This window comes from Hyperoodon ampullatus (assembly GCF_949752795.1).
Source record: "Hyperoodon ampullatus genome assembly, chromosome: 4".
In the NCBI taxonomy this organism is placed as follows: domain Eukaryota; kingdom Metazoa; phylum Chordata; class Mammalia; order Artiodactyla; family Ziphiidae; genus Hyperoodon; species Hyperoodon ampullatus.
Window position 1 is genome coordinate 61,977,580 of NC_136917.1, and position 11,257 is coordinate 61,988,836.

At 38.3% G+C, this 11,257-nt stretch overlaps 1 protein-coding gene across 1 annotated transcript; it reads left to right on the forward strand.

Moving 5' to 3' along the window:
* Positions 1-3,393: 3,393 nt before the first annotated feature.
* Positions 3,394-11,000, forward strand: LECT2 (leukocyte cell derived chemotaxin 2; the record flags this gene model as incomplete). The annotated part of the gene is given in 5 exon segments (XM_079702437.1): positions 3,394-3,439; positions 4,877-4,972; positions 4,975-4,981; positions 6,453-6,589; positions 10,788-11,000. Coding segments are annotated over 5 exon segments (453 nt in total). The 3' UTR covers positions 10,955-11,000.
* Between the last annotated feature and the right edge of the window lie 257 nt (positions 11,001-11,257).

The following is an 11,257-nucleotide window of genomic DNA, read 5'->3' on the forward strand; positions in this document are numbered from 1 at the left end:
TAAACCTGTCAGTAATCACCTAGACAAATTTAGTTCAACATGTTCTTAATTCTAGTTACAAACAAAATATTGGGTATACCTCAGATCACAGTTTTGCAACCTTAGCACAATTAACATCTGAGGCCAGATAATTCTTTGTCGTGGGGTCTGTTCTGTGGCTGGTAGGATGTTTAGCGGTACCCCTGGCCTCTATCCACTATGTTCCAACAACAATCCCTGTAACTGTGACAACCAAACATATCTCTAGACATTGCCAAATTCCCTAAGGGGCAAAACCATCCCGGGTGAGAATCAATGCTCTGGATAAATGACAGATGCCTAAGAGAGAATGTCTTTAGATGATTCTAACACAGCAAAACTTACCCACTTCCCCATAGGTTTGAATCCCAGATCTGCTACTTCTTCCCTGTATGATCTTGAGTGAATTTACCTACTCAAGCTGTGCCTTTGTTTTCTCCTCTGGAAAGTGGGAATTACAATAGTACCTACAACTCAAGAGGCGTAAATAAAATGATCCACTTAGCAAATAGCAAGCACTCAGTAACTGCGGGCTGCCGTTATTGCTATTGTTAATATTTTCATCCCAATTTCAGCTTTTCAAGGTCCTCACTCTGCAATCAGTGAGCTAGGGCTCTTAGGATATTCAGCTGGAAATTAAGATTCTGACTGAGGGACAGTTGCTCTTTTGAACAAGCACTATGATGCAGGTGGTAAAATATGGATTTTGGAGAAAACTGGGATTTAATTCTCATTTCCTTGGGATTTTCAAATCTCACACTTCCCACCTTCATGAACATTATCCTCAAAATAGGGCTGGTAGTAACATCATCAACATCATGTGTGAAAATTAATGACGAAACCTATATTTTTAAAACTGCTCTGAAAATTACTGCAACGTGAAGCTGGTGGCCGTGAAAATGCTGCTCCCAGGGCTTCCCTGGTGGCGCAGTGGTTGAGAGTCCGCCTGCCGATGCAGGGGACACGGGTTCGTGCCCCAGTCCGGGAGGATCCCACATGCCGCAGAGCGGCTGGGCCCGCGCGTCCGGAGCCTGTGCTCCGCAACGCAAGAGGCCACAACAGTGAGAGGCTCCCATACCGCAAAAAAAAAAAATGCTGCTCCCAGGGCCTCCCCTAGGGAGCGTAATTGACCAAGGTCCCCAGCTTCTGTGCTTTGAAATCCAACACCTCATTTGCACCAAAGACCATGCCTCCATCTGGCTGCTCCCCACCAATGACTGCATTGGAGGGAGGATACTAAGGTAGGCCCGTTCCTGGGAGACACAGCCCTCCTCTGTCCTTGGCTCTAGTGAGAATGAAATAAGATAAGCAGTGAGCAGAGTGCCTGACACATATGCTGCACTACAGAGTGCATGGCACTATAGTTAAAAACACCAGCCCAATTCCATATGTTAATTCTTCACTTTTGTTCTTAGAGATCCCAAGAAAGAAAAAGCATATTTAGATTTCATAGTATCACCTTATGGTTTGTGATACTGTTGCCAGACACCGTCCCACAAATCTACACATTTATACATTTTATGTGAATGTCTGTTTGATTTTACGTTTTGATGGATTAAAATACATACATGTTTAAAGCAAACAGAATGCAACCCAAAGGAAAAAAAAACAATTTGGATTTGCTGGCACTGTTTTTCCTCTAGTACAGAGACTCAAGTTCTTTGATATAGTAAATGCATAGGCAGTCCGCACTTTATACATGAGATGCCTCCTTGAGAGACTGTGTGAAGTAAAAAGTGGTATATACTCTAACTGGTATTGTTTAGTTACTGCAGCTTAACATACCACCCCAGAACTCACTGGCTTCAAATGACAACCAGTTATTCTTGCTCACGCATTTGTGGGGCGTGCTAGGCTGGCTTCAGGGGGCTGACTTGGCTAGGGTGACTGCTCCAATGTGACCTGCATTCTCTTCCTGAGGCCAGCAGGTGAGTCTGGGAACGCTCTCCTCACAGCGATGGCAGAACACAACAAGGCAAATGGAAAGACACAGACCCTGTAGGATTCAGGCTCTATGGACACATTGCCACTTCTCCTTCGTTTTATTGGTCAAAGCAAGTCATATCACTGAACTACAAATCAAAGGTCGGGAAAGCTCCTCTGCCCCCAGTGAGACACAGCAAGGGCACTGATGCAGGGAAGGGTGAAGAACCAGGGCCACAATCTCAGTCTCCTGCAGACCTTGACAAATTACTTAAACAGGGATGTTTCCATAGAAAATTCCAGGGCCTCAATTAATATTAAGCATAAAAAGGCGGAGGTGCTAATACATGTTTGGAATATACAGAAAAGTAAAGAGAATAATATAACAAATATCCATGTATTGACCTTCAATAATTAATAAATTAACGTTTTAACATATTTGCTTCTGATCTTTTTCTTTTTTATAAAGTATTTTAGAGTTTAAGCACTTTGCATATCCTTTCACAATTCTATTTCTCTCCCTCCTCAGAGGAAGCTATTATCCTAGAGTTAGTTTGTGCACATTTTTGTATTTTTACTATACATGCAGCTATTCACAAAGATAATACATTTGCTTTCAAATTTTAATAAGTGGTTAAATTCAATCCTGTGTATAACATTTTAAAAGTAGCTTTTTTATTCAAAAGTGTTCAACAGTAGATCTAGCTGTTTTAAAACATAGACTGCCTTCATTTGAACTGCTAAATTATATTCCAAATGTTATTATTATACTCCATTGTATGACTACATCCTAAGTCATCTTTTCCTCTGCTTATGGATACTCTGGATATTGTTAATTTTACATTGTTACAAACAAGCAAACATTTAAAATCATATATTTAAAGGAAAAAATATAATTTTATCAAAATAGTAAAATTATTTGCAAACATTACACAGATGAAATTGAACTGATGATCCAAAAGAACCCAAGGGATATATACTAAAGAATATGTTATAGAGGGTCATACATTATTAATGGTCTTTTCTGAAATATGTCCTACCCAGGAAATGAAAGGTAGATCTTCTAGAAGATAGTACTAAGCATTCAATTTTTCACAGGATATTCTCCCACCAGTCACAGCCCAGGAAAGAGTCACTCTTCACCCAGCCTTATCACTTTCTGTTAATATTTAGTCAGCATTTCCAATAAAGTTAGCTTCCTCAGAACAAAAGCTTTTACATAGGTCCTACATGTGAGCCAAACAGCTATCCATGGAATATTAGAATCTGATTCCCCCCCCGTTCTCGTATTTGTTTTGTGTGTCTCATAACAAATTAAAGATATGAGAGATGCAGCATTCTAAGGCTAAATAGCTAGAAAATACTAATTCAAACTTGAGTATTCTTCAAAGAGAGCGTAGGGGCAATCCTAAGTATCAGAGGAAGAAGCATCCTAAGGGAGACCAAAGCCAAATGTTTTCCACAGGAGTCCTCCTTCTGGCTGTTTTGATTTCACCTGGTAAGTCAAAATTACAATTTTACAATCTTGGCTGACTTCTGAAAACTGATTTCAAGGATAGATTTAAAAGTCATTAACATCACAACCACAACAGAAACTTGTCTATTTGGTTATTAAAAGTGGAACAGGAAGGATACACGGGGGAGAGGGGTGGTCCTCAATGATTTCCACCTGAATGTTCTGTTTCTTTAATGAGAGAAATAGAAAAGTCTTTCTGTCTTAGTCTAGGACTTAATCGGAACAAAATTAGAAAATAAAATTTTGTATAAGAATCTGATTTATAAAACTCCTGATACAGAGACTAGTATGGATTAGGAAAAGGGGAACTGCCACAGCAGAAGAGAAAATGAATAAATTAATAAACTGTCTAATGTATGTCTCAATTCTGAAGGATAAATATTAGTTGCCAAAGAGATTTGAAGCTTGGCTCCAAGGTATAAGACTTATGAAACCCACCTTTTAGAGGTATATTCAAGAATAGGCTTAATGGCCATATTCTGTAGCTTCTCTTCATAGAAGAGAAAATATAGAAGATAGAAGATAAAATATCTTTAAATAAAATCAACAACCAAATTAGCAGATACTTGCTTTTGCTTGTTTTTGTTAGTCTATCCTGAAGTAAAAGGACGAGTTTCTTAACGCATCTCTCTGTGAACGTTAACAATTGGAAATCCAGGAAATTTAATTCAAATGAACATTTATCAAGTGCCTACTCTATTAAAGAGAAGTCGCACTAAAAACAAAGTTTGCACAAAATACACAAAGAGAGCCAGCGCCCTCCTCCATGTTTTTACTGCTTCATAATTTTTCAAATAATTGTTTTATTCCCTTCCCCACTTTCTCTTCTCACTCCACTCTAGGCTAAATTAGTTTGACATGTTCTCATTTCTAAGAATCTCCTCTTCTATGTTTGCAAATATGAAAGAGATTTATTTCGTGTTAAATAAACTTTGCTAGTGCAGAGTTTGCTTCTGCTTTAATTCAAACATTTTCTTGGATTTGATTATGAAGACTAGCAATAAAGAACATTTCAAAATTACTTTAGAATTTCTAGAATTATTTGTTTGAGCCATGCTGTTTATTTTGTTTAACCTAAACATAGTGGTCCCCATACCAAGTCATGAGCAAAAAAAAATCTGAAAAGTGCAATCTATACCATTGTTTAATGAATAATCTGAAACAAACTATAATGATAAAGGTAAATGCTTATAAAGAAACACACAAATACTCTACATGTCATAAAACAGACTTCCGTGACCAGGGGAAAAGCCCATTTTATAGCTGAATCAGGAGTTAAAGGAAGCCCATCCCTTAAACTACAGAAAAATTAGAAAGTATAGTGAAAACAGAATTTTTCAATCTACTGGGAGACACAAGGATAGTAGAGATTGGGAATATGTGGTCAGGAAATGTGCTTCTCCTGTTTCTCCTTTTTAGCACTGGCTGGGCCATGGGCTACTATATGTGCTGGCAAGTCTTCCAATGAGATCAGGACATGTGACAGCCACGGCTGTGGCCAGTACACGGCTCAAAGATAACAGGGTTTCACACATAACCATATCCTCTTTTGGCTCTTAACCTCTTTGCTTAGTGTCCTTGCCCGAAGTTTCTTCAAGTGCTCACCATCCTCTCCCTCCCGACAGCAGGAAAATTCAGAGATATAACCAGTTACGTTACCATGTTTGGAGCAACTTCCAAGAACAGGGCGTCAACTCTGGGCTCTGAATTAGGAACAGAGCATTGAACAAGGGCCAGAGAGAGGAGAGCAGTGTTTTCTCTCAATGTTTTCACACGTTGACTCATCTCACCTGGCTTTTCCAAGGTGAAAGCCAAACATTACTGTCCCATTTTATAGATGAGGAACTTGAACTGGGGCACCAAAGGGTTAAGGGACTTGCAAAACACAGTTGGAGGTGATGAAGGCTGGACTAGAATTCAGGCTTTTGGATCCTCTTCCCAGCAAATCATGGTGTTACTGACCCAGGCTCTGGGAGGTGAACACCAGAGGCTGGCCCTAAGCAGGTAATCTCTTCCAGACGGTGAGAGACACAGCTGTGAACTTTCAGCAGTGCACAGTACTACCTTGGGAGTGCCACTTTCTGATGAAATAGCCATGTGTCCAACTGTATCACTGATCTCCATCCTAATCACAGAACAACTCTCACTCACACAGATACTACTTACAAAGCAACCTCACATACCTGGAATAGGGCTAAGAGACAGGACATAGGGGAAAGTGGCCTCTGAATTGCCAAAATTAAAACTCAATTAGTTCATACCCTAAACTTTATGCACTTGACTCATACAATAACTTACTGGTTCCTCACCTGGAATCTGCTCAATGTTGCTTTACACATTAATGCTAACAATCCTATCAATCTGACTTTCAGGTAGACTAGTAGAAGGGAGAAGAGGCTGGTGGAGAACTGGCATAGTGTCAACAGTGAGGACTGTTGGAGACGACAAATCTCACAACCTTGGATCATTTTGTGTTTGTGCTCCACACACTTTAATAAATGCAGGAGGTATCACTCACTATATTAAAACCATACACAATAAGTGATGTTTGTAATGACTTATGGACCACTGGGAGAAAAATAAGACTAGGGTAACATATGATTCTTTTATAATAAGTTCCCAGAAAAAGTCATCTCTTTTCTAAGTGGTCTGGCAGGGGTCAAGATTCAGGTATCTATAAAATTTACTTACACGGATTGCCTCATTTCCCCAAAATGCCATATAATAATAATGGCTAACATTTTTAAAGGCTTCCTGTGTTTTACTATCTTAAATGTTTTAACCTTTATAACATGGTTATTACAACCTGCAGAGAAGGAGGTGAAAATTGGGTAAACAGAGTGAGGAAACCTGGGACATTCCAACACGTTCCAGCAGCTTCAACTTTTGATACCCTGGTCTGGGAACAGTGGGCTAACACCATGTTCCTGGGCAATAAAATTCCCAGGGCAGTTCCTCAGTCTGTTCATTCTTATTTACATCCTGGAAATCACAGGCTTCACCGGGGTGTGGATGTCTTGTGCTCGGATGGATCTACTGTGTATGCACCTTTCACCGGAATGATTGTGGGCCAGGAGAAACCTCAGAAAAACAAAAATGCCATCAATAATGGTGTTCAGATCTCTGGACGAGGTAAGGGGTGGTGTATATACCTGGAGCACATACTGGAGATGTTTGATGCTTATTTATTTAATGCGTATTCTATACAAAGACGTTTCATTCTTCCTTCAAAGTGACAAAACCTAGGACCTAAAGGACAAGGGTACCAAACTAAAACAGCCCATGCATTTTCAAAGATGTTCCACCACTTTCCCTGAAGTCATCTTCTTTATGCATACACTCCCCACCTAACTCTATAGTTGACTGAAGGGCTTTCTTCCTGAGGCCCCATGTGGCTTTGCTTAACAATCTACAAGCAAAATCACTTTCAGCATTACAGTATTAACTGTAATGAATAGACGCTTTCATTCACCCAAATCCCACAATTCGAAAATGTTGGCATTTCTGCAAGAGTTGATGTGAACTATTTTCAAATGCTCTATGTTCTAGGTAAAGCTGGGTCTCCTGGTACTCCAGGTTCTGGGCTTATTGTTTGGTTGTTTTAATTCTATTGATGTAGAACATACACACAGCAAAGTGCACAAAGCAAAAATGGCCAGCTCCATGAATTGTCACAAAGTGAGCACACCTGTGTAGCCTGTTGGTTACACCAGATCAAGAGTATCAGCAGCAGTCCAAAGACCCCTTGTGCTACCTTTTAGTCATAATTCCCAGCAAGGGTGATTACTATCCCACCACATATTAGCTTTGCCTGTTTCTGAAAATGATTTAAATAGAATTAAACGGCATGCAGTCTTTTGAGTGGGGCTTCTTTTACTCCACATAAGGATTGTGAGATTCATTCATGTTTTTGCATGTAGTTTAAGTCCCTTCACCCTTATTGATGTAGAGCATTCCATTGTATGCATATATCTTCATCTATTTAATCATTCTTCTCTAAACAGACATCTGGGCAGTATCCAGTTTTAGGCGATTATGAAAATGCTGCTATGAACTTTCTGTACATTTCTTTTCATGAACATAAACATGCATTCCTGTTGGGAGTGGATCCGGAGGACACTCCTCTAAGGCTGTGAGAAACACTCTGTGAGGGAGCCCACATCCTTGAGGAGTTTATCTGGTGGCTATCCTCTCCAAGCCTGAAATGACAAGAGGAACTACTGCCACTGAATGGAGTCGACTCAGAAGCCAAGGCTGGCATGGTTATCCAACAGGGAGCAAAGCTGAAGCAGTAATCAGATACATCAGAAGCAGAGACCTGTGGCATTGTCTAGTTAATCATGGTGACCTAGAACTGAATACATGGGCAGCCTACTAAAGCCTTATTTGACTTGTATAAATGGAAACACTCTAGGTCTGATGAACAAAATTCTGACTTCAATCATGACAATACTGGGTCTCAAAACCTTCCTCCCAACCCCATCCACCAATTCCCAGACTTGAGCCAGTTCACAGCCCCAGAGCCCCTTGAATGAAAGGGAGGCTGAGTCCTTCTGAGGAAAGGCCCTATTACAATGCCAAAAATTTATACTGTAACCCTTACTTCTAGCCATCCCCAAAAGGACCTGCAGCTTTTAGCAGGATGATTGTATACTGGGGAAGAAGACACTCGCTCAAAACTGACAGTAATTCCTAAAGACCCAAGCCACTGTAGTCCATCAATCAGACTAGGGGCTTCTAGGGTCAGGTGATCAACATAGTTTTTTCCTAGGGTGCATCTTACAGTTGACCTAGTGCATCCACATATCCACCCTGTGGTAATTTCGCCGGTACCAGAATGCATAACTGAAATCAATATACTCAGCAACTGGCAGAATGCTGGAGGAGTGGAGTTGCTGGGTTACTTGGTATATGTATCTGCAGTGCTACCAGGTACTGCCACCCAGTTTCCCAAAGTAGTGGTACCAATTCACAGCCCCAACAGGAGTGTATGAAAGTTCCAGTTGCTCCATACACAATACTTGCTGTTATCTAGCTACCTTTCTCATTTCAGCCATTCTGATGAGTATGTAACGGTATCTCACTTAAATTTAATTTGCATTTCCATGATGGCTAATGATATTGAGCCCCTTCTCACATTTATTGAGAACATGGATATTGTCTTTCGCAAAATGCCTATTCATGTATTTTGCCTTCTTCTTATTGGTATGTGGGAGCTTTTTGTGTCTTTTGGATATGAGTCCTGTGTCCAATATATGTATTATAAGTATCTTCTCCCACTTTATGGGTTCCTTTTCACTTTTCTAATGTTTTTAATAAACAAAAATTCTTATTTTTAATGCAGTCCAATTTAGTAATATTTTCCTTTACTGTTGACACATTTTTATTACCCGTTTAAGACACATTTGCCTGCCCTAGTCATAAAGGTATTGTCCCTATGTTTCTGGGTACAAGCTCTATTGCTTCATCATTCATACTGAGATTTATAATCCATCTGGAATTGGCTTTTGAGTAAGGAATGAGACAGGGATCAAAATTTCCCCCCATATCGACATCTGACTCAGTACCATTAACTTGCCAAGACCATTTTTTCCTTACCGCACTACAGTATCTCTTGTCATAGATCAGGGTCTGAATATACATAGGTCTGTTTATGGTCCTTCTATTGTGTTTCACTGGCCAGTTTGTCAGTCTTCCACAAATACTGCACTGTCTTAATTACCATAGCTTTAAAATACATCTTGATATAAATAGTATAAATCTTCCAACTTTGATCTTCTTTCAGATTGTCTTGGCAATTCTTGGGTTATTTGCATTACCAAATAAATTACAGAATCAGTTTGTCGATCTCCACCAAAAATCTTGCTGGGGCTTTGGGTTTGCATTCATCATACAGGATCAAACTGAGAAGAACTGGTATCTTAAAAGTAATGAAAGTCATCCAATCAATGAACTTGTTAAATCTTCCATTTATTTAGGTCTTCTTACACTGTTGTATTAGTAGCTTAATTAGAGTTGTATTAGTATCAATGTAGAGGTCTTGCACATATTTTTGTTTAATATATGTACATAAAGTGCACCTTATTAATTTTCCATAGATCTTCTATAACAGTACTGTCCAACAGAAGTATAATAAAAGCCACATATGCAATCTTAACTTTTCAGTAATCATATTAAGTAAAAAGAAACAGTGAAATTAATTTTAACAACATATTTAACTTAATACCTCCAAATTATTATTTCAAAATGCAATTAATATAAAAATTAGTAATATTTTACTTTTTGGGGAGTACTGTCTTCAAAATCCAGTGTGTATCTTATACTTAAAGCACATCTAATTCAGATTAGCTATTTCAAGCACTGACTAGTCATATGTGGGTAACAGCTACTGTGTTGGACAGGACAATTTTATAGCCTTACTTACGTTTTCTGTCCACTTGACCTGTTTTCACTGATGCAAGTGTGTTGAAGTCTTCTGCCACTACTGGGTTTCTATCTATATATCCTTGTACCTCCTGTATTCTCTCCTTTATATAGATGGTTTCTGTGTTATTTACTGCATGGATAATTATATCTTCATTGGATTTAGCATTATACATTGTTCTCCTTTGTCTTGTTTCAATGCTTTTTGGCCTGAATTTCACTCTCTGGTAACAGGATCATAATTCTTGCTTTCCTTTTTCCTTCCATTTACATAGCAAATCTTTTCCAGTCCTGAATTTTTAGCCTTTTCCAATTACTGTTTTATTGTATATGGCATAGAATTGCATTTTGCTTTCCAAGCCAATAGGAAAATCTTTTTACTATATGAATTAACATTTATAGATACAACTCATATATTTGGTCCAAACACTGTCATTATTTTATGTTGTAATTATGGTATTATAATGGTATTCTCTCTATTTCTCTATTTGATGGGTCTTCGTTTTAAATTTTTCTTTTGATATTTAAAAAGATTTGTATTCTTGTGCCTGTTATTTCCATTTTTCTTTGTCTTTAAAGTCTAATAGTTTTATTGGAATCTGTCTTGGAGTTGACATTGTTCTGGGTCAATTTTCTCAGTTACCTGGTGTTTTTCTGCTATTCTTCAATGCCTTTTTAAATACTCATTTGAGCCTATTCTTCCTTAGGCATCTTGTAATTTTAATCTTCATTTCTGATATGATTCTGTCATTTTCTTCTACTCCCTCATTGAGTTTAATTAACCTTCTTTTCTTTTTGTATTTTTTAATTCATTTCTGGGTTTTTTTTCTTTTTTTTTTTTACAATTTCTGATTCAAGGCTACCAAAACCCAGATAATGAATAATTTTACTACTTCTTTTCTTTTAGGTTTCTGTATTAAAATGCTCTACATTAAGCCAATTAAATATAAAGGTTCTATCAAGAAGGGAGAAAAACTGGGCACTATATTGCCCTTGCAGAAAGTTTATCCTGGCATACAATCTCACGTACACATTGAAAACTGTGACTTGAGTGATCCTACTGTGTACCTATAAATGGAAGACAAATAACCAGATCTTCTAAAGAGAGAGCCACCTTCTTAAAACCTGGGTGCATGTTCTGCTTTTCAAGAAACCTGTGTTCAAACAGAAACATGATGAATGCAAGAAAGAAAAAAGCATGTTGGTTTCAACTTATTGCCACTTTGATGTTTTGAGGGTCAATTAATCTCTCAGGTCTGATCTGTAATCTATGGGATCTGGGGTGTGTTTTTTCTTAAAGATTTCACAGTCCTGAATACATAAGATAAATAAACATATGAATTCAAACTGGTCCCACTAGCTTTCTGCTTGAAAATA